A 27858-nucleotide genomic window follows, 5' to 3' on the forward strand; every position below is an offset into this window, starting at 1 on the left:
TTAACCCATCTTAACTTTTTTTTTTTTTTTTTTTTGAGACGGAGTTTCACTCTAGTTACCCAGGCTGGAGTGCAATGGCGCGATCTCGGCTCACCGCAACCTCCGCCTCCTGGGTTCAGGCAATTCTCCTGCCTCAGCCTCCTGAGTAGCTGGAATTACAGGCACATGCCACCATGCCCAGCTAATTTTTTGTATTTTTAGTAGAGACGGGGTTTCACCATGTTGACCAGGATGGTCTCAATCTCTTGACCTCGTGATCCACCCGCCTCAGCCTCCCAAAGTGCTGGGATTATAGGCTTGAGCCACCGCGCCCAGCTCCATCTTAAGTTTTAGAAAGAAGTATAAAGATGCTGGGGGTTTTTTAGACAAAGTCTCGCTCTGTCGCCCAGGTTAGAGTGCAGTGGCACAATCTCAGCTCACTGCAACCTCTGCCTCACGGGTTCAAGCGATTCTCCTGTCTCAGCCTCCCGAGTAGCCGGGACTACAGACGTGTGCCACCATGCCTGGCTGAATTTCGTATTTTTAGTAGAGACGGCATTTCACCATGTTGGCCAGGCTAGTCTTGAACTCCTGACCTCATGATTCACCTGCTTCAGCCTCCCAGTGTGCTGGGATTACAGGAGTGAGCCCCTGTGTCCTGCTGACACCTGGCTATTTTTTTTTAATAGGTCTCAGTATGTTGCCCAGACTGATAATAGCTTTTTTTTTTTTTTTTGAGACAGCGATTTGCTCTTGTTACCCAGGCTGGAGTGCAATGGCGCGATCTCGGCTCACCACAACCTCTGCCTCCTGGGTTCAGGCAATTCTCCTGCCTCAGCCTCCTGAGTAGTTGGGATTACAGGCACGTGCCACCATGCCCAGCTAATTTTTTGTATTTTTAGTAGAGACGGGGTTTCACCATGTTGACCAGGATGGTCTCAATCTCTTGACCTCGTGATCCACCCGCCTCAGCCTCCCAAAGTGCTGGGATTACAGGCTTGAGCCACCGCGCCCAGCTCCATCTTAAGTTTTAAAAAGAAGTATAAAGATGCTGGGGTTTTTTTAGACAAAGTCTCGCTCTGTCACCCAGGTTAGAGTGCAGTGGCACAATCTCAGCTCACTGCAACCTCTGCCTCACGGGTTCAAGCGATTCTCCTGTCTCAGCCTCCTGAGTAGCCGGGACTATAGACATGTGCCACCATGCCTGGCTGAATTTCGTATTTTTAGTAGAGACGGCATTTCACCATGTTGGCCAGGCTAGTCTTGAACTCCTGACCTCATGATTCACCTGCTTCAGCCTCCCAGTGTGCTGGGATTACAGGAGTGAGCCCCTGTGTCCTGCTGACACCTGGCTATTTTTTTTTAATAGGTCTCAGTATGTTGCCCAGACTGATAATAGCTTTTTTTTTTTTTTTTTGAGACAGAGATTTGCTCTTGTTACCCAGGCTGGAGTGCAATGGCGCGATCTCGGCTCACCGAAACCTCTGCCTCCTGGGTTCAAGCAATTCTCCTGTCTCAGCCTCCCGAGTAGCTGGGACTACAGGCGTGCACCACCACGCCCAGGTAATTTTTGTATTTTTAGTAGAGACGGGGTTTCACCATGTTGACCAGGATGGTCTCAGTCTCTTGACCTCATGATCCACCCGCCTAGGCCTCCCAAAGTGCTGGGATTATAGGTGTGAGCCACCGCGCCTGGCCTGATACTAGCATTTTTAAACTCAGTTTGCCTCTGCCCCAGTTCCCTGTTGTTGCAGCTGGAGATAGACAAGATCATCTGCTGGAGGACACAGAGCCTTTCCAGGCTGCCTACTCCAGAGCAGCAAGAGGCTATAGAGTGGGCAGTGAGGGGCGTAAAGGCCCTTAACACTAGAGAACTGGCTCTCCCTAGCCCATACTTAGGCCATGCCAATTTGGCCAGAGCAACTTACTATAAACTCTGTAGTTAAAGACAACTGCACAAAGGTTTCTGGGTAAATTGGTAATTTCAGTAGACTTTGGTGAGGTAGCCATATATTAACTTGATCCTTTAGAAAATTGTCCATTTGGGGCCAGGCATGGTGCCTCAGCCCTGTAATCCCAGCACCTTGGGAGGCCAAGGTGGGAGGATCACCTGAGGTCAGGAGTTTGAGACCAGCGTGGCCAACGTGGCAAAACCCCATCTGTACTAAAAATACAAAAATTAGCCAGGTGTGGTGGTGCATGTCTATAGTTCCAGCTACTCCGGAGGCTGAGGCAATAGAATCGCTTGAACCCGGAGGCGTAGGTTACAGTGAGCCGAGATTGCGCCACTGCACTCCAGCCTGGGTGACAGAGCGAAACTCCATCTCAAAAAAAAAAGAAAAGAAAATTGCCTGTTTGGTAACCTGGACATTCAGTAACTTGGCTTTCAGCAAATTGCGTATTGATAAATGGAGAAGTCGAATCTGTGACCTCCAACACTAAGCACATGGGGTGGGTGCTTTTCTAATGGAAGGACCTCCTCAAGACCTTCCCTGGGGAGCCTGTGCTCCAACAGGAGAGGGAAGATGGGGAACAGAGCCCAGGAAGCAGCTCAATTTTTACCCTCAAATGTCTGTGGGCACACATCATTCTTAAGCCCCCCTCCCACTGGCCTCTCCTATTTTTCTTCCCTCTCCTCCCCTCCCCCCCTCCCCTCCTCCCCTCCCCTTTCCTCCCTCTCCTCCCCTTCCCTCCCCTCCCCTTTCCTTCCCTCCCCTCCTGTCCCGTCCCGTCCTGTCCCCTCCCCTCCCGTCACCTCCCCTTCCCTCCACTCCCCTCCCCTCCTGTCACCTCCCCTTCCCTCCCCTCCCCTCCAGTCCCGTCCCCTCCTCTTCCCTCCCTTCCCGTCCGGTCCCCTCCCCTTCCCTCCCCTTCCCTCCCGTCCCATCGTCTCCCCTTCCCTCCCCTCACCTCCCCTTCTCAGAGGCCAGATAGGCAGGGTGGGTGGGGAGAGACAGGGGAATGGTGACGTTAGGGGTCTGGGTGATGAATACGGAGAACTACTGCAAGTCCTTTCTGTGGACTCCCCCACCCCTGAGAAACCCCAGTACCGGAGTAAGCAGATCTTCTTTGCTTGGAACCGGAGCAGTGGTAGGTAGCTGGGGATGTCTCCGAAGGATTCTCTCAGTAGCTTCTCTCAGATTGCCAGATGGAATGTTTGCAAGTGCTGCCAAGGAAACACCAATTTCAACCAATGGGAAGCAGAGCCTACATGTTTTTTACTGCTTATGTTAATAACAGAGGGCAAGATGGGAGGGGGTGAGGGAGGAAGGGGAGAGCCAATCACAGCAATTGCCTGACCGCAATCATAGGACCAAGCTGTAGTAGCTATACCTAGTTTCTTTTCAACAGGCTGTGAGATTGCAGGGCCATGCCAGGAACAGTGGTGATAAGCCTCACAGCTGGTATGTATCCAGCATCCCTAGATATGCCAGTCACTGTGTTAAGCCTTCGGTGTGTGAAGTCATTTACGCCTCACAATAGCATTATGAGGTAGGTATTGGTATTTGCATATTACAGTTGAACAGACTGAGGCACAGCAAGTACTGTCCCAAACTCAAACCCAAAGCTGTCTGACTTCATTGGCTGAGCTTTTACTTTTGCATTTCCAAATTCTGAAGTTAGGACTTCCCTTGTGTACTTGATTGCTTTGCAAACCAAAAAGTATCTGAAACAGGTCTCAATTTAGCAGTTTATTTTGCCAAAGTTAAGGACGTGTCTGGGAGACAGGTCTCTGCCTTTCTCCAAAGATGACTTTGAGGGCTTCAGTATTTATTTATTTATTTATCTAGAGACGGGATCTCACTCTGTCACCCAGGCTGAAATGCAATGGCACAGTCATAGCTCATCACAGCCTCAACTGCCTGGGCTCAAGTGATCCTCCCACCTCAGCCTCCCAGGTAGCTGGGACCATAGGTGTTCCACCACCACACCTGGCCAATTTTTAAATTATTTGTAGAGACAAGGTCTTGCTCTGTTGCACAGGCTGGTCTCGAACTCATGGGCTCCAGCAATCCTCCCGCCCCGGCCTCCCAAAGTGCTGGGGTTACAGGCATAACCCACCTCGCCTGGCCAGGCTTCAGTATTTAAAGGGGAAGTGCAAAGCCAGGTGCAGTGGCTCATGCTTATAATCCCAGCACTTTGGGAGGCCAAGAAGGGTGGATAACCTGAGGTCAGGAGTTGGAGACCAGCCTGGCCAACATGGTGAAACCCCATCTCTACTAAAAAGGCAAAAATTAGCTGGGCACCTGTAATCCCAGCTACTCAGGAGGCTGAGGCAGGAGAATCACTTGAATCCAGAAGGCAGAGGTTGCAGTGAGCTGAGATCGCGCCATTGCACTCCAGCCTGGGCAACAAGAACGAGACTCAATCTCAAAAAATAACAGTAGTAGGCCAGGCGCGGTGGCTCCCGCCTGTAATCCCAGCACTTTGGGAGGCCGAGGCAGGTGGATCACGAGGTCAAGAGATCGAGACCATCCTGGTCAACATGGTGAAACCCCATCTCTACTAAAAATACAAAAAAGTAGCTGGGCATGGTGGCACGTGCCTGTAATCCCAGCTACTCAGGAGGCTGAGGCAGGAGAATTGCCTGAACCCAGGAGGCGGAGGTTGCGGTGAGCCGAGATCGCGCCATTGCACTCCAGCCTGGGCAACAAGAGCGAAACTCCGTCTCAAAAAAAAAAAAAAAAAGTAATATATAATAAAGGAGAAATGCAAGCTTAGGGAAGGTATGGTCACATTATTGAATCCACATGTTGCAAGAGAAAAAGAGCAGGTAGGGGAATAATCAATTATGTATTCATCTCCTACTCAGTAAACAGCACTTTACATAAGATAAGGTAAACAGAGTAGCTATAGGTGGAGGAGATATTTAATCTTTTATGTGTAGCTGTCCGTTTAGGAACAAAAAGAGAGGAAGCTTCTTGCATGACTCAGCTTTCAGCTAAATTGTTTTTCCTTTTGGCAGAGTGAATTGGGGTCCCAAGTTTTTATTTTCCTTTCTTTCTTTCTTTTCTTTTCTTTCTTTCTTTTCTTTCTTTTCTTTTCTTTATTGCCTCTTTCTTTTTCTTTCTTTCTTTTCTTTCTTTTCTTTCTTTCTTTGTTCTTGTTGCCCAGGCTGGAGTGCAATGGGGCAATCTTGGCTCACTGCAACCTCCACCTCCCGGGTTCAAGCGATTCTCCTGCCTCAGCCTCCCAAGTAGCTGGGATTACAGGCATGTGCTACCACACCCAGTTAATTTTGTATTTTTAGTAGACACGGGGTTTCTCCATGTTGGTTAGGCTGGTCTTGAACTCCTGACCTCAGGTGATCCACCCGCCTCAGCCTCCCAAAGTGCTGGGATTACAGGTGTGAGCCACCACACCCAGCTTTATTTTCCTTTCACAGCTTTCAAAGATGTCTTTTATGAATCAAGGATGAGAGAGATATAGTGCTTATGAGCTTACACTCAGGAACAACTTAACATCTTTCTTTCTGAGTTTCCTTGTCTATAAAATGGGGTTAACAACAATGCCTATAAAATAGGAGTTTTTATGGGGAGCAAACCAGGTAATTCATGTGAAGACCAAGAACAATGCCTAATACATCATAATCTCTCTCTGTAATGATTAAATAGTCTTTCTATTTTTTTTAAATTATTTTGCTCATGTTGCCCAGGCTGGTGTTCAGTGGCATGATCTTGGCTCACTGCAACCTCCGCCTCCCAGGTTCAAGTGATTCTTCTGCCTCAGGCTCCCAAGTAGCTGGGATTACAGGCACCTGCCACCATACCCAGCTAATTTTTGTATTTTTAGTAGAGACAGGGTTTCACCATGTTGGCCAGGCTGGTCTTAAACCTGTGACCTCAGGTGATCCACCCGGTTTGGCCTCCCAAATTGTTATAGCGTGAGCCACCGCACCTGGCATCTTTCTTTCTTTTTTTTTTTTTGAGATAGGGTCTCACAATGTTTCCCAGGCTGGAGTGCAATGGTGTAATCACAGCTCACTGCAGCCTCAACCTCCCAGCCTCAAGTGATCCCCCCAACTCACCCCTCCTGAGAAACTGAGTCCACAGGCATGTGCCACCACATTCAGCATTTTTTTTTTTTTTTTTTTTTTTTGGTAGTGACAAGGTCTCTCTTTGTTGCCTGGGCTAGTCCCGAACTCCTGGGCTCAAGTGATCCTCCCACCTCCACCTCTCAAAGTCTGAGGCTGGGATTACAGGCGTGAGCCACCGCGCCCAGCCTAGATATCATTTCCATTAATAGTATTATTATTGATAGTAGTGGTACTGGCCAGGCATGGTGGCTCACGCCTGTAATCCCAGCAATTTGGGAGGCCCAGGCGGGCGGATCACCTGCAGTCAGGGGTTCAAGTTCAGCCTGGCTGACATGGTGAAACCCCATTTCTACTAAAAATTAGCTGGGCATAGTTGTGAGCACCTGTAATCCCATCTATTTGGGAGGCAGAGGCAGAAGAATCACTTGAATTGGTGAGCTGGAGGTTGCAGTAAGCCAAAATCTCGCCACTGCACTCCAGCCTGGGAGATAAGAATGAGACTCCATCTCCCCTCCCAAAAACTGGTAGTGGTATTATAAATGGTGTTCTTTTAAATGGTCTTCACTGGTGAAATGAAAAGTTGATGATCCTGTCACCACCCAGTTTCATTTTATTAATCTCTAAAATCCCTGTCCCAGTACCTCTGCCCTAACTATGTTCTGTAGATGGCATGGTTGCTCCCCATAAAACAGTGGATCTCAATCCTAAGAAAGGAAGAAAAGATAAGTGTCTTTATCCAGGAAGAGATACTGAGCTCGCTGCCTGGAAGACATCACATATTTTGGGGTTCCACACCCAGAGATCATGCTGTGGAAGTGTAGTGGTGAGGCAGGGGAATGGAGGGTGGAGTGGGAGGAGTTTGGGAGACTGTGGTTTAGTAGAAGAAACACAGACTCTGAGTGGGGCACGATGGCTCACGCCTGTAAACACAGCACTTTGGGAGGCCAAGGCAATTAGATCACCTGAGGTCAGGAGTTCGAGACCAGCCTGGCCAACATGGTGATACCCCATTTCTTTTCTTTGAGACAGAGTCTCTGTCGCCCAGGGTGGAGTGCAGTGGCGCAATCTCAGCTCACTGCAACCTCCAACTCCCGCTTTCAAGTGACTCTCCCGCCTCAGCCTCCCGAATAGCTGGGATTACAGGCAAGCACCACCACATCCAGCTAATTTTTTTGTCGTTTTAGTTGAGATGGGGTTTCACCATGTTGGTCAGGCTGGTCTCGAACTCCTGACCTCATGATCCGCTTCCCTTGGCCTCCCAAAGTGCTGGGATTACAGGCGTGAGCCACCTCGCCCAGCCTAGATATCATTTCTATTTAATACTATTATTATTTATAGTAGTGGTATTGGCCAGGCATGGTGGCTCATGCCTGCGATCCCAGCACTTTGGGAGGCTGAGGCAGGTGGATCACCTGAGGTCAGAAGTCCGAGACCAGCCTGGCCAACATGACAAAACCCCTACTAAAAATACAAAAATTAGCCAGGCATGGTGGCAGGTGCCTGTAATCCCAGCTACCAGGAGGCTGAGACAGGAGAATCTCTTGAACTCAGGAGGCGGAGGTTGGAGTGAGCCGTATCCAGCCTGGGTGAGAAGAGTGAAACTCTGTCTCGATCAATCAGTCAATAAGCAAGCAAGAGGATTGGTGTGGATGCTGTTTTTTCTTATTTTTTTTCCTTACTTTTTTGTGGAGTGTAGATGCTGTTGTTGTTGAGTATGCAAGCTCCAGAGCTTTCGGTATGGATGATGGATGATGGTGACTAGCCTCGGTTCTGCTCACTGGTCTGACTCCCGGAAAGCCCATCACACCAACTGTCATGAACCCTCCGGTGCCACACCAGTTCGGGAACCACAGCCCTGCCCTCCTCCTGGGCCACGGTTGGGAAGCAGTGCTGCTTCTGGAATGGGGGTTAGAAACAGGCCCCACAGTTGCTGCATTTCGTAAGGCAGAGCTTCCATTTCCTTCGTGTCAAGCTTAGGTGGGCAAGGACACCAAGGCCTCTCCTAGGCATCCCCGAGGCCACTGGTGAGAGGGTGACAGGCACATGGTAAGGACCTGATGTGGGAGGGGGAATGGGATTTTTTTTTTTTTTTTTTTTTGAGACAGTTTCAATCTGTCACCCAGGCTGGAGTGCAGTGATGCCATCTTGGCCCACAGCAACCTCCATCTCCCAGGTTCAAGCGATTCTCCTGCCTCAGCCTCCCTAGTAGCTGGAACTACAGGCGCCCGCCACCACACCCAGCTAATTTTTGTATTTTCTTTTTTTTGTGGGGACAGGTTTTTGCTATGTTTCCCAGGCTGGTCTTGAACTCCTGAGTTCAAGGGATCCACCTGCCTCAGCCTCCCAAAGTGCCGGGATTACAAGTTCGAGCTACCATGCCTGGTCAGGTGTTTTGGTTTTTTTTTCCTTTTTTTTGTTTTCATTTTTCTTTTGGTGGTGCTGGTGCGGGGGAAGAGATAGGGTCTCACTCTGTCACCCAGGCTGGAGTGCAATGGTGGGTTTACAGCTCACTGCAGCCTCGACCTCCCGGAATCAAGTGATCCTCCCGCCTCAGCCTCCCAAGTAGCCGAGACAACAGGCACACACCACCATGCTCAGCTAATTTTTTGTAGAGACTAGGTCTCACTATGCTACACAGCCTGGTCTTGCACTCCTGACCTCAAGCGATCCTCCTGCCGCAGCCTCCCAAAGTGCTAGAATTACAGGCATAAGCCACCCCAACGGGCTGGGAGTAGGATTCGTTATTGCCCAGAGGAGACAAATGCAGGCAAAATGCTTTCGTGAAGAGAACCTGGAGAGATTTCCCAGCAGATTAGAAAGGCTCCTTTGAAGCAGAAGCTTAAATTCTGTGGCCAGAACTTTACCTCCTACCCCCAGCCACGCCCCTTGCTGAAACGCACAAATTTTGGCTTCCAGGGCTTTCTAGGTTGAGAGACCTTTTGAATCCTCACGCAGTGCGAGGAAGGTTCTTCCATACTGCTCCCTGCTTGGATGCTAGTGCAGGTTAAGGTGGAGAAAATGGCTTGAAAACCGATGTGGAGGGGAGAGCTGGGAGGAGCAGGTGGGGCAGAGGCGGAGGAGCTAGCTAGAGGCTTGCCAAGCTCAGCACCTGCCCTCCTCGGGAAGGAAACAGATTTGATTGCTTGGGAAGCCCCAACTCCCACCCCATCCCCTATCCCCCATCCCCATCCCCCACACCACACCCCTGCCATGGGCCTCTGGAAGCTTCGGGACTATAGGGGGCGGGGAGGCCGCGCGGGCTGCCCGATGATGCGTGGTCCAGCGATGCGCCTAGCAAGGCTGATGCCTCTTAGCCACAAGGCTAAGCTAAACGCTGATATTCTCTGCTTGTCAAATGAACCCAGTCAGCCACCACATATCTTTTAAGTGACTGTAAAGTACACAGGTAGCAGGAATCGTGAGAAGTAAAATTGACTTAAGGCAAGGTTCCCACCCTCGATGCATTTACAATGTAGTTGGGAAGATAAAGTGTGTTCACATGAAAAGATAGTTAGCAAGTAAGTCAAAGCAGGGGACAGTGAAATGCTTTCTTACCAAAAACATGAGGCGTGTTGAATTTGGGCAGGTTCTGTTACCAGGAGAGGGCCTTGACTGCAAGTTGTCCAGGTTCTTGGCGTTTTGAACGAATAATTGGACAAAATGCATAGCAAAGCAAGGAAGGAATGAAGCAAGGAAAGCAGAGATTTATTCAAAATGAAAGTACACTCCACAGTGTGGCAACAGGCGGACCAGCGGCTCAACGGCCCGGATACAGAATCTTCCGGGGTCCAAATACCCCCTAGAGGTTTCCCATTGGCCACTTGGTGTTCGCCCCATGTAAATGAAGTTGTGGCCCACAATCAGAGGCTGAAGTGAAGTTACAGAGGTCACACTCCTATGCAAACATCTGATTGGTTGTGGAAAGCAACCAATCAGAGGTTAGAGTGAAGTTACAAAAAGTTGTACTTCTATACAAAGACGTGTTCCCCAATCAGTCTGATTGGTCGGGATAGTAACCAGAGGCTGAAGTGAAGATACAAAGTTACACGTTGCAAATGTCTGGTTGCAAAAAGCAATTTTTCATCTGCTTTTTTCAACCAATCAGAGGTACTTTCAGTTTCCCATCTGCCACACAGAAAGGTGGGCATTTGCAAAGGGAGCAACCTCTGGTTCTTTTGTTACTTAGGCATGGAAAGTTAGAACTCTCCTTTCAATTTAGTTCTAGGAAGTCAGCGTGAAATAGCCTTAGGTTCCCTGCCTCCAGACCCGATTTTCCTGCCTCAATTCTAAGCAGGTGACTTTGATTCTCATCTCAAAGGCCACCAGACTGCCCTAGGAAGAAAGAGGGAGGAGGTGCTAGGAACCCAGGGCCTTTCCCAAGCAGAGGCCCATCTTCTAACAGTAAAGGTCACAGACCTGAGTACTGTGGTAGGCCCAGGTGGGTAGGTCATTGAGAGTCATAATGTCACAAAAAAACATCTCAGAATATCCTGGCCATCCTTGAGCATGAGTGCCTCATTGAATAGTGCCTCCCTCAGAACAAAAGTACTATGTCAAAACTTCCTGATGGCTGGATTTTTGATAGTGATGTCTTGATGTTCAGATCTACGGTCATAACTAGAGTGGGCTACTCTTACAGGCACTATATGAAAACTCCAGGATTTCCCTAGAGACCAGACCAATCCCCACCCCCAAATACTAAGATTTTAGAGGTAAGAGAGAAGAGCAAGCTTCTGGTAGCCGGTCTGGATTTCTGGCCTCTAGAAACTAAGTGTATTAGGCTTAGAGGGAAAATCTATCTGCTGAATGAAACACTCCCCAGCAACATGGCGGGTGGCACAGAGCAGATAGGCACAGTATACCAAAGAAACTCTTTGTTTTCTTAGGGAAATTTCTTTGTTTTCTTGGGGTAATAATGCCCAGTGTTCCCAGTGTTCTCCCTACCTTCTTTCTGTTGCCTTTGGGATTATAATTATTTGGGGTCATAATCAAACTTACATGGTTGTTTATAAATTGTATGTCTGACCACTCTCTAGCCCAAATATAATCATTGGTCTCTCCATGTTTGCTGGAGCCAAAGAAGGTACCTACCAAGAACCAAAACAACAGATAATAAATGTGTTCAAACTAATAAAGCAATAGTTACTTGAGTTTATACAAGTGATATCTGCTGGGCCATTTTCTCAGTGGTCCCCTGTAAAGAACAATTATGTGTCTAATGGTGAATCAAGATTTGTGGAAATCCTAAAAGCAATTATTTGGATTTTTGTTGCAGAAGAGTCTTTGGGGTTGGAGGAAGGACTATTATACCCAACAGTATAAGACATACAGAGTACAGAAATATGTCCAAAAAACTATTAACAAGGCCGGACGTGGTGGCTCATTCCTGTAATCCCAGCACTTTGGGAGTCCGAGGTGGGTAGATCATGAAGTTAGGCATTCAAGACCAGCCTGGCTAACATAGTGAAACCCCGTCTCTACTACTACTAATAATAATAATACAAAAATTAGCTGGGCATGGTGGTGCACACCTGTAATCCTAGCTACTCGGGAGGCTGAGACAGAATTGCTTGAATCCGGGAGGCAGAGGTTGCAGTGAGCCGAGATCGTGCCACTGCACTCCAGCCTGGGCGACAGAGTGAGACTCCACTTCAAAAAATATAAATAAATAAATAAATAAATAAATAAATAACTATTAAGAATTATGTAGGGCCGGGCGCGGTGGCTCAAGCCTGTAATCCCAGCACTTTGGGAGGCCGAGGTGGGTGGATCACAAGGTCAAGAGATCGAGACCATCCTGGTCAACATGGTGAAACCCCGTCTCTACTAAAAATACGAAAAATTAGCTGGGAATGGTGGCACGTGCCTGTAATCCCAGCTACTCAGGAGGCTGAGGCAGGAGAATTGCCTGAACCCAGGAGGCAGAGGTTGTGGTGAGCTGAGATTGTGCCATTGCACTCCAGCCTGGGTAATAAGAGCGAAACTCTGTCTCAAAAAAAAAAAAAGAATTATGTAAATGTAACACAGGACTTGTTCTTTATAGGAATTTCTTTCTCTCTGCCTTTTATCAAAACTGTATCAAAATGTCACAGTTGGTTGCATGCGGTGGCTCACATCTGTAATTTCTGCACTTTGAGAGGCTGAAATAGGTGGATCACTTGAGGTCAGGAGTTCAAGACCAGCCTGGCCAACATGGTGAAACCCCAACTCTACTAAAAATACAAAATTAGCCAGGCGTGGTGGTGGGTGCCTGTAATCCCAGCTACTCGGGAGGCTGAGGCAGGAGAATCACTTGAACTCAGGATGTGAAGGTTGCAGTGAGCCGAGATCGCACCATTGTACTCTGGCCTGGGGGACAGAGTGAGACTCCATCTCAAAAAAAAAAAAAAGGAATATTCTAGAGTATTCAAACCTCAGAGAGAGAATATTTGGTCAGGAGGGTATGGATGAGGTGGCAGAGGGAGTATTACACAAGCACACGCAGACCCAAATCAATAAGCTGAATGCCAATCTCTTTAAGTATCTATAATCCACATCTATAGACTTGGTATAGAAAAAAAAAAAACCTATAATTGTACCATGTGTCTTATTTACCACAAAAGTACAGGAGAATAATTTCTCAGTTCACAGAAGCATCAGAGTAATATGGAATCTTGAAAACCAAGTGATGTTTAACTCTCATCCTCCATCCCTTACCCTCAACCAGAAGCTTCTTGGTGACAATGACCAGCTTCAGTCCTATCCACTCAGCACCTTCCCTTACAGCAGAGTAAGCAGCAAGAGCTGAGAGGTGTAACCAGGCACTCAGTTCTCACAGGGCACGAAACTGCATTTTTAGCTCTGCTTTCAGAAAACACCTTTCAAACAATTAGTGTCTTCACTGAAGTTCCTACCATCTGTTGTCTTGGCAGTGCTCTGTGATTCCCTAGCTGTGACTACTCTAACAGGGGACCAAAGACCTGGCCTGAGGGTCCTCCCAACATCACTTTTGTGTAAGTGCCTGAGGGATTCAAGGGTTGGCTGGAGAGCTGTTAAAACGGTGCTCACGGCCGGGCGCGGTGGCTCACGCCTGTAATCCCAGCACTTTGGGAGACCGAGGCGGGTGGATCACGAGGTCAACAGATCGAGACCATCCTGGTCAACATGGCGAAACCCCGTCTCTACTAAAAGTACAAAAAATCAGCCGGTCATGGTGGTGCGTGCCTGTAATCCCAGCTACTCAGGAGGCTGAGGCAGGAGAATTGCCTGAACCCAGGAGGCAGAGGTTGCGGTGAGCCGAGATCGCGCCATTGCACTCCAGCCTGGGTAACAAGAGCGAAACTCTGTCTCAAAAAAAAAACAAAAAAACAAAAAAACAAAAAAAAAAAAACGGTGCTCACAATGCAGCAATGGTCCATTCCACATGCATGAGGCTGTACACTTACCAACTACTTCACATACATGATTTCATAAGATCCTCTCAGCTACCCAGCAACATATGCAGAGCGCATACTGTCCTCACTTGAGAGATGGGAGAACTGAAGCGTGATCTACCAGAGGCCACACAATCCACAGGTGGTGCAGCTCTCTGACGTGAAGGTGCTCCCAACGTTGTGTGTCTCCACGTCTCACATCATCTATTTGGAAAAGAAACATGTTACTCTGTGCCTTCTCAGGCTGAGGCATGTCACTGAGAGTACAATGGGAGGCTGGGCATGGTGGCTCGCGCCTGTAATCCCAGCACTTTGGGAGGCCAAGGTGGGTAGATCACCTGAGGTCAGGAGTTCGAGAACAGCCTAGCCAACATGGTGACAACCCATCTCCACTAAAAATACAAAAAATTAGCTGGGTGTGGTGGCACATGCCTATAATCCCAGCTACTCGGGAGGCTGAGGCAGGAGAATCACGAACCCAGGAGATAGAAGTTGCAGTGGGCCGAGATCGTGCCACTGCACTCCAGCCTGGGCAACAAAAGCAAAACTCCATGTCAAAAAAATAAATAAATAAATAAATAGAGAGAGAGCATATGAAGTACTTCCTTGGAAAAACAAACGCCTCCAGAGAAGGCATATGGTTCAAGTTTACAGATGAGCCAACAGAGATCCGAATGAAAAAAAGAACCAGGAGAGGGAGGGAGAATAGAAATTGATCTCAACATTTCTGAATAATTAGGGTTTTTTTAAACTTTTTTTTCTCTCTTTAATGCTTTTTTTTGAGACAGGGTCTCACTCTGTCACCCAAGCTAGAGTGCAGTGGTGCCATCTTGCTTCACTGGAACCTCTGCCTCCTGGGTTCAGGTGATTCTTGTGCTGCAGCCTCTCTAGTAGCTGGGATTACAGGTGCCCACCACAACACCCAGCTAATTTTTATATTTTTATTTTATTTTATTTCATTTTATTTATTTATGAGACAGAGTCTCCCTCTGTTACCCAGGCTGGAGTGCAGTGGTGCAATCTTGGCTCACCGAAGCCTCTGCCTCCCCGGTTCAAGTGATTCTCCTGCCTCAGCTTCCTAAGTAGCTGGGATTACAGGCATATACCATCAGGCCCAGCTAATTTCTGTAATTTTTGGTAGAGACAGGGTTTTGCCATGCTGGCCAGGCTAGTCTTGAATTCCTGACCTCAGGTGATCTGCCTGCCTTGGTCTCCCAAACTGCTAGGATTACAGGCATGAGCCACTGCGCCTGGCCTAATTTTTGTGTTTCTAGTGGAGAGATGAGGTTTCATCATGTTGGCCAGGCTGGTCTCGATCTCCTGGTCTCAAATGATCTGCCCACTTTGGCCTCCCAAAGTTCTGGGATTACAGGTGTGAATCACTGCACCCGGCCTCTTTAATACTTTTTTCAAAATAGAGAACGACTGTAGACCTGCTATACCCATGTTGGTCTTGAACTCCTGGGCTCGAGGAGTTCTCTTGTCTCGACCTCCCAAAGTGTTGGGGTTACAAGTGTGAGCCACTGCGCCCAGGCAGAATTTTTTTTAAGAACTGTGTTCCTTAATGGAGACCCTACTACTGTTTTCAGAGTTTCTCAATCTTGGCACTATTGACACTTGAGGCTACTGGAAACTTTCATGTGGGACTGTTCTGTACATCTTAGGATGTTTAGACGTGTCGCTGGCTTCCGTCCACTAGATGTCAGCAACACCTCCCTATCCAAACCTCCTGTTGCCTCAAGGAAAAATGTCTCCAGACATAGCAAATGTGCCCTGGAAGGCAAACTCACCCAGCTGAAAACCAGTGCTTTAAACCCACCCTGTGCAGAGGGCCAGGGAGATGTGCGCAAGTCACATCACTCTCCTGCCTCCTGCTAGGCTCCCCAGTCACCCTCAGGGGGAATTTCAACACCTGAGGGGGACGTCCGAGGCCGTTCACCTTCTGGGCCCTGCCAACCTCTCTAGTCCCTTTCCTCTGCCTCACACTCTGCTCTGCAGAACTGCCTCTAGAGTTTCCCACACAGCCATCCTGTTTGTGTCTCTACCCTCATGCTGTTCCCTCTGCTTGGAATGTCCTCCCCTCAGCTGCTTGTCTCATAAATCCCATCCAGCCTTCCAGACAGCTTAGTGTCACATCCCCTGGAAACACATCCCTAAGCTCTTTCCTTTCCCCCAACCCAAGGCTGAGTTGCCCCACTTCTGCGCTCCCACAGCACCGTCTGCAGATTTGTCAGAGTGAGGAAAGAGACCCAGGTATCTAAGGTCACCTCCCCCTTGACTTCCACGCTGCATTTCAATAGAAGAAAAGGCTGGCCAACCAGCTGCCGCCGGGCCTCCTTAATCGCCTTCCTAGAGATAGCAGGCATACTATGGGGGAATCCTTCTAGAAGGCATTGTTTTTACTTAAACAAGATCAAATCCCCACCCCATGCCTATTCCATGGACCAAGATCTTTCACATGTAATTTCTTTTTTTTTTTTTTTTTTTTTTTTTGGGACGGAGTTTCGCTCTTGTTACCCAGGCTGGAGTGCAGTGACATGATCTCGGCTCACTGCAACCTCCGCCTCCTGGGTTCAAGCAATTCTCCTGCCTCAGCCTCCCGAGTAGCTGGGACTACAGGCGAACACCACCATGCCCAGCTATTTTTGCATTTTTAGTAGAGATGGGGTTTCACCATGTTGACCAGGATGGTCTCGATCTCTTGACCTTGTGATCCACCCGCCTCGGCCTCCCAAAGTGCTGGGATTATAGGCGTGAGCCACTGCACCTGGCCTAGGAAGAGCTTCTCTTTGTTAGAGGAGCTTGGCTGTTAGACAACTACGTTGCCTTGCTCCCGGCCGAATAAATCACCTCTTCCTTCCTAGTTCGGTGTCCAAGAGGTCTGTTTCTCGTGGTGGCTCCTGCTTCAACAGCACTTATCCTTCACATAGTTTTCTGTCACTCCCAGTGACGGAGCTCCTGCAGAGGAGTGCTGTGTCACATTCATTTACTTTATGTCATTTTATTTTATTTTTTGATAGAGATGGGGTTTCGCTATATTGGCTAGGCTGGTCTTGAACTCCTGGCCTCAAGTGATCTGCCCACCTCAGCCTCCCAAAGTGCTGGGATTACAGGCGTGAGTCACCACACCCGGCCTGCAGAATCATATTCAAATCTGAGGTACAGCACCTGGCATGTAGCATTTACTTAATCAGTGTTTAGTGAAGTGAACCACAGAGAACAATACACTAGGCTGGGAGTCAAAACATCAGGATTCTAATCCCAGCTCTGCCACTGGCTAGCTAGGTGATCATCTGGTTCCCAAACAAGGCAGCACCATTCTCTTCCTCTTCCTTATGAATATGTATGGCTTCCTCTGTTTTTTCAGTCTTTTCCTATTGACTATTTTATTTGACCTTACAAGTAATAGCCTGGTAGATGTAATTTCAAATAAGAACCATCCTTCCAAACTTCCAAAGAAATGAATAGTATATGTCAGCACTACCATCATACAAAACAGAAGACAGAAGAACTTGTTTGTATTTGTATATGCATAAAGAAACCCTATTGGCCAGGTGCGGTTGCTCACACCTGTAATCCCAACACTTTGGGAAGCCGAGGCTGGTGAATCTCTTGAGCCCAGGAGTTTGAGACCACTGGGCAATACAGCAAAACCTGTCTCTACGAAAAATACAAACAATTAGCCAAGCGTGGTGGTGAGCGCCTGTGGTCCCAGCTACTCAGGAGGCTGAGGTGGGAGGATCGCTTGAGCCCAGAAAGCAGAGGTTACAGTGAGCTAAGATCTCACCACTGCACTCCAGCTTGGGTGACAGTGAGACCCTGTCTCAAAAAAAGAAAGAAAAAGAAACCCTATTGACCATTTTTGGTTTGGGTTTAATAAAGAAGTGTGTTTTTTTGTTTGTTTGTTGTTTTTTTAAGACAGAGTCTCACTCTGTCGTCCAGACTGGAATGCAATGGTGTGATCTCGGCTCACCGCAACCTCCACCTCCCAGACTCAAGCGATTCTCCTGCCTCAGCCTCTCAAGTAGCTGGGACTACAGGCATGCTCCACTACCGCCCAGCTAATTTTTGTATTTTTAGTAGACACAAGTTTTTACCATGTTGGCCAGACTAGTCTCAAACTCCTGACCTCAAATGATTCACCCCCTCAGACTCCCAAAGTACAACGTGGCAAAAAAGGATTTTTTAAAATGTGTATATCATACACCAAAAAAAGATTATTATTATTATTATTATTATTTTTTTTTTTTTTTTGAGACGGAGTTTCGCTCTTGTTACCCAGGCTGGAGTGCAATGGCGCGATCTCGGCTCACTGCAACCTCCGCCTCCTGGGTTCAGGCAATTCTCCTGCCTCAGCCTCCCGAGTAGCTGGGATTACAGGCACGCGCCACCATGCCCAGCTAGTTTTTTTGTATTTTTAGTAGAGACGGGGTTTCACCATGTTGACCAGGATGGTCTCGATCTCTTGACCTTGTGATCCACCCGCCTCGGCCTCCCAAAATGCTGGGATTACAGGCTTAAGCCACCGCGCCCGGCCAAAAAGGACTATTTTCAAAGTAAAAAGAAACCCACACTGGGCACAGTGGCTCACACCTGTAATCCCAGCACTTTGGGAGGCCAAGGCAGGTGGATCACCTGAGGTCAGGAGTTAAAGTCCAGTGTGGCCAGCATGGTGAAACTCCATCTCTACTAAAAATACAAAAATTAGCTGGGTGTGGTGGCAGGTGCCTGTAATCCCAGCTACTTGGGAGGCTGGGGCAGAATTGCTTGAACCCAGGAGGAGGAGGTTGCAGTGAGCTGAGATCATGCCATTGAACTCCAGCCTGGGCAACAAGAGCAAAAACTCCGTCTCAAAAAAATAAAAAAAATAAATAAATAAAGTAAAAAGAATTGTCACACCTTTGGGGTGGTGTGACAATTGACAAGTGCTAGGCAGGGGATTAGAGCAACTATTTTCACTGCATACCTCATATTGTTGGATTTTGAGCTAGGTGAATAATATGACTTTTTTTTTTTTAATTTTTTGTTTTGTTTTGTTTTTTTGCATGCACTTATGGCATAACATCTTTTTTTTTGAGACAGAGTCTCGCTCTGTTGCCAGGCACCAGGCTGGAGTGCAGTGGCGTGATCTCGGCTCACGGCAACCTCCGCCTCCTGGGTTCAAGCAATTCTCCTGCCTCAGCCTCCCAAGTAGCTGGGACTACAGGCGTGCACCACCATCCCCAGCTAATTTTTGTATTTTTTAGTAGAGACGGGGTTTCACCATGTTGGCCAGGATGGTCTCAATCTCCTGACCTCGTGATCTGCCCACCTCGGCCTCCCAAAGTGCTGGGATTACAGGCGTGAGCCACCACACCTGGTCTTTTTTTTTTTTTTTTTTTTTTTGAGACAGTGTTTCATTCTTGTTGCCCAGGCTCGAGTGCAATGGTGTGATCTCGGCTCACTGCAACCTCCACCTCCCAGGTTCAAGTGATTCTTCTACCTCAGCCTCCCGAGTAGCTGGGAGTACAGGCATGCACCACCACGTCCAGCTAATTTTTCTATTTTTACTAGAGACAGGGTTTCTCCATGTTGGTTAGGCTGTTCTCAAACTCCCAACCTCAAGTGGTCCACTCGCTTTAGCCTCCCAAAGTGCTAGGATTACAGGCGTGAGCCACCGTACCCTGCCTAACATCTGTTTTCTAAATTTTAATGATAGTAAATAAAACCGAGCAAATGGGACTGTTTCCTAAGCAGCATTTTAACAGGCCAGTGACAGATGGATCTGAGATCAGTAGCTGTACCACATCTGTTAGAGCTGCTGTAAGAACACCCTTCTAGGCTGGGCGCGGTGGCTCAAGCCTGTAATCCCAGCACTTTGGGAGGCCGAGGCGGGTGGATCACGAGGTCAAGAGATCGAGACCATCCTGGTCAACATGGTGAAAACCCTTCTCTACAAAAAATCCAAAACATTTGCTGGGCATGGTGGCACGTGCCTGTAATCCCAGCTACTCAGGAGGCTGAGGCAGGAGAATTGCCTGAACCCAGGAGGCGGAGGTTGCAGTGAGCCGAGATCGCGCCATTGCACTCCAGCCTAGGTAACAAGAGCGAAACTCCGTCTCAAAAAAAAAAAACACCCTTCTAATTGCACTTTCAAAAAAAAAAAAAAATCAAAAGAAATCCAGACTACACATCACTATACAACTCGTATCTTCAAAGTGTTTTAATCTGGCTCGCTCCCTAGCAGTAGAGTACAAAAATAAAGCTCAATTTCATAGCAGATGTTACAAAAAAGGGCAGTGAAGAATCTGGACTCTAACCGTAAACCTAACCAACTCTATCTGTCGTTTTGGAGCCCCTCAGTATACAGTTGTGATAGTCGGCTAAGGACATAAAAACAGGGGATGATTTCCACCTAGAGACAAAGTGGAGAAATAACAGACCTAGAAATCAGCAAAAGTAGTGATAAATCAGTCATGTTTTCAATACATCTTCTGTATCCTTGAGTCCCTATGTGTACTACCTGCCCTCTTTCTTCCTTTCCAGGAATAGTTCTTTTAACTGTAAATTACACAAGGCTGTGAAGCACTAAATGATAATACAGGTAGTATTAAGTTTGTAATCATGACCAGGCTTTCCTTGAACAGTACAAGGTCATTGCCTCACTATCAAGGGATGGCACAACATAGCCACTACTGTAAGGGTAAATGCCACTTCCTTCTATAAGCCTCGTACTGTTAAATGAGGTCAATGGCAATCACACAGTGCAGGTGTATTCAAGGTAATTGCCAGATCAGATGTTAAACTGGGTAAGATATGAAAAGCAACTTGGTATTCTCACCTGGAAGTGTCATCTGTGGTGTTGCTGTGTACACATGGAGTTATCACCATCTTTAATTCAAATCTTACTTGGTTACCTTTAACATTGAACATGCAACTCTTTGAGACAGTCTTGCTCTGTCACCCAGGCTGGAGAGCAGTGGCACAATCTCGACTCACTGCAACCTCTACCTCCCGGGTTCAAGCAATTCTCCTGCCTCAGCCTCCTGAGTAGCCAGGACTAGAGGCGCATACCACCATGCCCAGCTAATTTTTGTATTTTCAGTAGAGGTGGGGTTTCACCATACTGGCCAGGCTGGTCTCAAACTCTTGACCTTGTGATCCACCCACCTCGGCCTCCCAAAGTTCTGGGATTACAGAGGCAAGCCACTGTGCCTCGTGCAACTCTATTTCAAGTGCTCAGTACACTCTCATTTTAATAAACCAAATGATTGCTGTTGCTGCTATATACTAAAATTAACTTAAGCATATACTATTTGTTAGATACCATACAGAATGCATGATTCAAGGTACAATCTGTTTTAAACATCTCCCAACTGGAATTTTTTTGGAGACGAAGTCTCACTCTTGTCACCCAGACTGGAGTACAGTGGCACGATCTCAGTTCACTGCAACCTCCGCCTCCCAGGTTCAAATGATTCTGTCTCAGCCTCCTGAGTAGCTAGGATTACAGGCATATGCTACCACCATGCCCGGCCTGGGATTTGTTTTTTAAACCCCTCCCAACTCAAACCTGACCAACTGGAATTTTAAACATTATAGGATCCACTCAGAAAAGAAACTAGAAAAAAAAAATACTATTTTTTCTGTATTCTCTAGTTATCTCTGAAGAAACTCTGTAAAATTTACTAGTGTCAGCTGGGCACAATGGCTCACGTCTGTGATCCCAGCACTTTGGGATGCCAAGGCAGGTGGATCATTTGAGGTCAGGAATTCGAGACCAGCCTGGCCAACATGGTAAAACCCTGTCTCTACTAAAAAATAAAAAAATTAGCCGGGCACAGTGGTGTGTGCCTGTAATCCCAGCTACTCAGGAGGCTGAGGTAGGACAATCACTTGAACCCAGGAAGTGCAGGTTGCAGTGAGCTAAGATGGTGCCCCTGCACTCCAGCCTGGGCAACAGAGCAAGACTCTGTACAAAAAGTAAATAAATAAAGTTAAATATACTAGTATCTATTACAATGGTAGCAACTACAATTTTTGAAGTATTAGATGCTAGGCACAGAGATAGGTGCTTGATGTACATTATGTCTGTAATTATACAAGCCTCACAGTTGCCTTCTAGTTTTTTTAAGGATAAAGACTACACTGGGTAGACGGCTTGATTTTGTGTAGTATGTTTTAAAAAATAAATGCCTTTGATTTTTTTTTCATTTTATTTTTATTAAGCACTACATAACACACTGCATGCTACATAATATACTGTATGATCTTCTAGCAGGGGTAGATGACCATAACTGAGTTATTTTTTCATCAATCAGGAAAATGCTTCTTTAATCAATATTCTCCAAACCCTGAAAAACAGTTTAAAAAGGAGAATGTGAGAAGTCTGTTCCTAACAAAGACATGTCATATGCTTTTATTTCATGTCACCAAATGGCATTCTCTTATTAAAAAGAGTGCTTCCACATCCCACATTTCTTTAACTGCAACAATACACTGGATTAAATTTTATAATCACTAAGGAATAACCTGTAATGATGTCTAGTTTTCATTTTCTGACAGCAGCAAACATACTGCTTTATAGGAAAACAAAAATCTTCCCCCACCCCCAATCAGAACTAAAGTCACGCAACTCTACCACCTGGATCCTTTTTTTTTTTTGAGTTGGAATCTCGCTCCCATCTCACAGGCTGGAGTGCAGTGGCACAATCTCAGCTCACTGCAACCTCCACTTCCCAGGTTCAAGTGATTCTCCTTCCTCAGCCTCCCGAGTAGCTGGGATCACAGGCATGTGCCACCACACCCAGCTGATTTTTGTATTTTTAGCAGAGACGGGTTTTTGCCAGGTTGGTCAGGCTGGTCTTGAACTCCTGACCTCAGGTGATCCACCAGCCTTGGCCTCACAAAGTGCTAGGATTACAGGCGTGAGCCACCATGCTTAGCCTCCACGTGGATCCTTTTACAAAGCACCTCAGTGAGTCAGACGACCAGAAGGTAAAATCTGTTTTAAAAAATAACAGCCAACAGATACTGTTCTCCTCATTCCACTTTTTTGTTTTTGTTTTTGTTTTTTTTTTTGAGACGGAGTTTCGCTCTTGTTACCCAGGCTGGAATGCAATGGCACAATCTCGGTTCACCGCAACCTCCGCCTCCTGGTTCAGGCAATTCTCCTGCCTCAGCCTCCTGAGTAGCTGGGATTACAGGCACGCGCCACCATGCCCAGCTAATGTTTTGTATTTTTAGTAGAGACGGGGTTTCACCATGTTGACCAGGATGGTCTTGATCTCTTGACCTCGTGATCCACCCGCCTCAGCCTCCCAAAGTGCTGGGATTACAGGCTTGAGCCACCGCGCCCAGCTTCATTCCACTTTTTTACAAATGAGGAGATGGAGGCTCAGAGAGGTTAAAAGTCATCTGCTTAAGTCCATAAGGAATTAGCAGAGCCAGAATTCAAGTCCAGGGACCCCAAATCCAGAGCCCTTCTCCGACAAGCACTACACTATTTATTCAAAATACCTATTGGGTCTTACTAAGTTCACAAACAAATACTTCAGAAGCTATAAGTTAAAAGGTTAATCATTGGTGACACTTCTTCTAAGTATTAAATAACATAGTCCAGGTATTTGGTGTACTATTACATGAAGAACTGCCTTAAGATAAATTAAAACTGCAACTTCCTTGGAGCTGTCTCTTAGAAATCCTAATTCTGTCTCACATGCCAGGTGATTCTGATGGCTATTCTTGAAAATATGGCTCCAGATAAGATTATTATCATGTTAATTAGATTAGATTTCCAACTACCCCTCCACTGAGAGGTATATCACCCAGGCTGAGTCCCTATAATATTATTTAATCACTCTGACTCTTGTCTATAAAATGGAAATACTATTGACTTAGGTTTGCTGTGAAGAATAAATGAGCAAGGAGAAAATATTAAAAAGTAAACATTTTGAAAAGAATTCTGATAATGAACTACTCCTACAAAATATAAAAATATACTATTAGGGCCAGGCGCAGGGGCTCACATCCGTAATCCTAACACTTTGGGAGGCCAAGGCAGGTGGCTCACTTGAGGTCAGGAGTTAAGAGACCAGCGTGGACAACATGGTGAAACTCCATCTCTACCAAAATACATAAAAAAAAAAATTTAGCTGGGCATGGTGGTGGGTGCCTGTAATTCCAGCTACTCAGGAGACTGAGGCAGAATAATCATTTAAACCTGGGAGGCAGAGGTTGCAGTGAGCCAAGAGTGCACCACTGCACTCCAGCCTGGGTGACAGAGTGAGACCACATCTCAAAAAAAAAAAAAAAAAACCCCAAAACAAACAAACAAACAAACAAACAAACAAAAAAACCCAAAAAACATACTATTAGGTTGAGCCTTATGAAAATGCTACTGCTTGGCCATTTCTGACCTACAAAACTGGCAATGTCATAACTGAATCAAATATAAAATTATAGTAATTATTTAAATGAGGTATTGTTGCAGGAATAGACAGACCTATAGAGTACAGAAAAGCACCTCTGTGAAACAGGCCCATGTGTACATGGAAATTTAGTTTACTAGAATGGTATTACAAATAAAGATGAACTGGGTGTTTGGTGGTAGTTTTTTTGTTTGTTTGTTTGTGTGTTTGTTTTTTGAGACAGGCTCATTCTCTCACCCAGGCTGGAGTGCAGTGGTGTGATCCTAGCTCACTGCAGCACCAAACCCCTGGGTTCAAACTGTCCTCCTGCCTTAGCCTTCCGAGTAGCTAGGACTACTAAACCATTCTATAAATGTGTAACTGCAATAACTGGCTACTTCTTGGAAAAAAGTAAAGTTAATCCCTCCTTCACATTATACTCCAAAATGATCTGTAGGTGGACCAAATAACTAAATGTTTAAAAAAAAAAAAAAGAAAAGAAAAAAGAAACAATATTAGGAGAAATTTTTTTTAAGTATTTTTATGAGCCAGGCATAGTGGCATACCTGCAGTCCCAACTCCTCCAAAGGCTGAGGCAAGAAGATCACTTGAGCCTATGAGTTTGAGGCCAGCCTGGGCAACACAGCAAGACTGTCTCTATTTTATTTTTTCAAAGTATTTTTATGATCTTGGATAGAAAAGGCCTTTGTATGGGAGACATAAAAACCCAGAATCCAGAACAAAACATGATAAATTAAATATCAAAATTTAAAACTACCTGATAAAAAAAATCATACAGTGCAAAAGACAAACAGCAGACTGGGAAAAATGTTTTGTCAAATATAAAATAGACAAAAAATTAAAGTCTAGAATATATAAAGAACTATAGATCAAAAAGAAAAAGACAAACAATAGAACAGGCAAAGGATATAGGCAACAATCCACAGAGTAAGAAATATATGACAGTAAGAAAGACTAAAAAAAAAAAGATTAAATATGTAAAAAGATGCCAACCTCACTAGTAAATAAGAAAATGCTAGTTATTAGCACTGTATGACCCTTGGCAAGGTATTACCAGAACCCACCTCAACCCTGGCAGAAGGATGGCATCAGAATGGCATCTTACCTTTGACTTATAGTAAAGATCAACTCCAGAGATGCGCCTATCTCTTTCCATCAAATTCCATGGATACAAAACATGAGCAATCCTTTTTTCCTTCAAATAAGAGAGAATTGACATTGCAGTTTATAAAAGTGAGTGATCCAATTGATGGGTATTTCGATTTTTAAAGGAGACATTCTAGAGAAATTAATAATACAAGACCACAATCTCCTAAATAAAATCAGACCACTAAACTTTAGAATTAAGTTGGTGACCATGACTTCTTACACTATCTTAACCAACATTAATTTTTTTTTTTTTTTTACGAAATGTCTAGTAAAGAAATGTCTAGTGTTGGACGCCTTTCTAACACTAAGAAACTCAGGTGAAGGAGGACAATCACAAAACCAGAATGTAAATATATTTATACTCTGTACTAGAGACGATGTGAAGGGCTAGAAGAGGGGAAAATGAATCCCGATGTAAAAAACTAGATCTTGGCCGGGCACAGTGGCTCCCGCCTGTAATCCCAGCACTTTGAGAGGCCGAGGCAGGCAGATCCCCTGACGTCAGGAGTTTGAGACCAGCCTAACCAACATGGAGAAACCCCGTCTCTACAAAAAGATAAAATAATAAAACAAAATAACAAGATCTTGCAGTAAATTCCTAAAGGCTTGCAACAAAAAGTGGGAAATAAAAAAGTTAGGGGTAGGCAGGAGCTCACGCCTGTAATTCCAGCACTTTGGGAGGTCAAGATGGGTGGATCACCTGAGGTCAGGAGTCCAAGACCAGCCTCGCCAATATGATGAAACCCCGCCTCTACTAAAAATACAAACAAAAATAAAAATTAGCCGGCCGTGGTGGCACGCGCCTGTAGTCCCAGCTACTCGGGAGGGTGAGGCAAAAGAATCTCTGTTTTTTTTTTTTTTTTGAAACGGAGTTTCGTGATTGTTGCCCAGGCTGGAGTGCAATGCTGCGATCTCGGCTCACTGCAACCTTCACCTCACGGGTTCAAGCGATTCTCCTGCCTCAGCCTCCCGAATAACTGGGATTACAGGTATGCGCCACCACACCCGGCTGATTTTGTATTTTTAGTAGAGACGGGGTTTCACCATGTTGGTCAGGCTGGTCTTGATCTACCGACTTCAGGTGATCCGCCCGCCTCGGCCTCCCACAGTGCTGGATTACTGGCTTATGCCAACTCTTCTAATTTACCTTTCCGGGCCCCAAGTCGCTACTCAGCCCTGAGGTCCAGTCTGATCCACCCTGAAACGCTGGTTTTCACTAGAGCAGGATGTATTTTCTACCAAGCTTCGTTTCGCAAGCCTCAGCTTCTAGGCAACCCTAAGAAAGGAGAAGGCCGACCTCGGAGAGAGAGTCCGCAAGCTGACTGCCTCCCTGCCCCCTTTACGGAAATCAGCCCGTGGAGTCGGCTCCCGGACCCTCAAGCCGCCTTACCTTGCCGCCGTTAGTCAGCCTGTGGATGTACGTAGTAGACAGTCCTGGAATAAGCAAGCACACAGCCATGGCGGAGAGTCCAGGGAGTATCTCGAACCACATCTCTGCCCGGTTACCTAGGCCAAAACCCTATTTCTACGTCCTTGAAAGGTGACGGATCTTCGGCTATCTTCCCAGTAAGCCCCGCGGCCGCCTGCGAGCGGGGCGGTGCCACGTACGGCTCCGGAGGAAGCGACGGAATCCTCCAGGGCTCAAGAGAGGCTAGCGCTCGCGTACTCGCAGTCCTCTTCCGTCACAGACTTTTGCTTTGACTAGCGGCGGAGCGCGCAACGTGGAGTGACGTGCGGAGACCAAGTGCTACCCAGGCAGCCACGGCCGTTTCGGAGCTCGGGACTGTAAAATGGCAGAGCAGCTTTCTCCAGGAAAGACGGTGGATCAGGTGTGCACCTTCCTTTTCAAAAAGCCTGGGCGGAAAGGGGCTGCCGGACGCAGAAAGCGCCCGGCCTGCGACCCAGAGCCTGGAGAAAGCAGCAGCAGTAGCGACGAAGGCTGCACTGTGGTTCGACCGGAAAAGAAGCGGACGACCCACAATCCAATGATACAGAAGACCCGTGACAGTGGTAGACAGAAGGCGGCTTACGGCAACTTGAGCAGCGAGGAGGAGGTGGAAAATGAGCCCGAGAGTCTCGGCGTGGTTTATAAATCCACCCGCTCGGCGAAACCCGTGGGACCAGAGGATATGGGGGCAACAGCTGTCTATGAGCTGGACACAGAGAAAGAGCGCGATGCACAATCCATCTTTGAGCGCAGCCAGAAGATCCAGGAGGAGCTGAGGGGCAAGGAGGATGACAAGATCTATCGGGGAATCAACAATTATCAGAAATACATGAAGCCCAAGGATACGTCTATGGGCAATGCCTCTTCCGGGATGGTGAGGAAGGGCCCCATCCGAGCGCCCGAGCATCTACGTGCCACCGTGCGCTGGGATTACCAGCCCGACATCTGTAAGGACTACAAAGAGACTGGCTTCTGCGGCTTCGGAGACAGCTGCAAATTCCTCCATGACCGTTCAGATTACAAGCATGGGTGGCAGATCGAACGTGAGCTTGATGAGGGTCGCTATGGTGTCTATGAGGATGAAAACTATGAAGTGGGAAGCGATGATGAGGAAATACCATTCAAATGTTTCATCTGTCGCCAGAGCTTCCAAAACCCAGTTGTCACCAAGTGCAGGCATTATTTCTGCGAGAGATGTGCACTGCAGCATTTCCGCACCACCCCGCGCTGCTTTGTCTGTGACCAGCAGACCAATGGCGTCTTCAATCCAGCGAAAGAATTGATTGCTAAACTAGAGAAGCATCGTGCTACAGGAGAGGGTGGTGCTTCCGACTTCCCAGAAGACCCCGATGAGGATCCAATTCCCATTACTTAGGCTTCCCGTAATTCTTAAATTTAAAAAATAAATATTTTGTTCTTTTGGAA

At 46.8% G+C, this 27858-nt stretch overlaps 3 protein-coding genes across 4 annotated transcripts in view; 1 reads left to right on the plus strand and 2 right to left on the minus strand.

Moving 5' to 3' along the window:
* Positions 1-17878, minus strand: part of AKAP14 (A-kinase anchoring protein 14) — a 37740-nt gene extending 19862 nt beyond the window's left edge. For both annotated transcript variants that reach the window (XM_074391995.1, XM_074391994.1), the window contains exons 1-2: positions 13441-17878; positions 3030-3145 (exon numbers count right to left, since the gene is read on the minus strand). The gene's annotated coding sequence lies outside the window, so the exon portion shown is untranslated. The remainder of the gene's footprint in view (positions 1-3029; positions 3146-13440) is intronic.
* Positions 17879-21604: 3726 nt separating this feature from the next.
* NDUFA1 (NADH:ubiquinone oxidoreductase subunit A1) lies at positions 21605-26572 on the minus strand. Its single transcript, XM_039464150.2, has 3 exons — positions 26377-26572; positions 24943-25032; positions 21605-21761 (listed from the first exon to the last, which is right to left on the minus strand). Exons 1-3 carry the CDS (start codon positions 26476-26478, stop codon positions 21741-21743), a joined length of 213 nt encoding a protein of 70 aa, XP_039320084.1. The 5' UTR covers positions 26479-26572; the 3' UTR covers positions 21605-21740.
* An 80-nt stretch (positions 26573-26652) lies between these two features.
* RNF113A (ring finger protein 113A) lies at positions 26653-27858 on the plus strand. The gene has a single exon (XM_003931082.4). It carries the CDS (start codon positions 26777-26779, stop codon positions 27806-27808), a length of 1032 nt encoding a protein of 343 aa, XP_003931131.1. The 5' UTR covers positions 26653-26776; the 3' UTR covers positions 27809-27858.

Source organism: Saimiri boliviensis, chromosome X, assembly GCF_048565385.1.
Source record: "Saimiri boliviensis isolate mSaiBol1 chromosome X, mSaiBol1.pri, whole genome shotgun sequence".
In the NCBI taxonomy this organism is placed as follows: Eukaryota; Metazoa; Chordata; class Mammalia; order Primates; family Cebidae; genus Saimiri; species Saimiri boliviensis.

Excerpts from the sequence above, each read along its gene's own strand:
- NDUFA1 (XM_039464150.2), bottom strand. The coding sequence starts at position 26,478 with ATGTGGTTCGAGATACTCCCTGGACTCTCCGCCATGGCTGTGTGCTTG. Across the intron at positions 25,033-26,376 it reads GGCTGACTAACGGCGGCAAG|GAAAAAAGGATTGCTCATGT; the intron begins GTAAGGCGGCTT and ends TCTTATTTGAAG. Across the intron at positions 21,762-24,942 it reads ATCTTTACTATAAGTCAAAG|GGTTTGGAGAATATTGATTA; the intron begins GTAAGATGCCAT and ends ACTGTTTTTCAG.
- RNF113A (XM_003931082.4), top strand. The coding sequence starts at position 26,777 with ATGGCAGAGCAGCTTTCTCCAGGAAAGACGGTGGATCAGGTGTGCACC.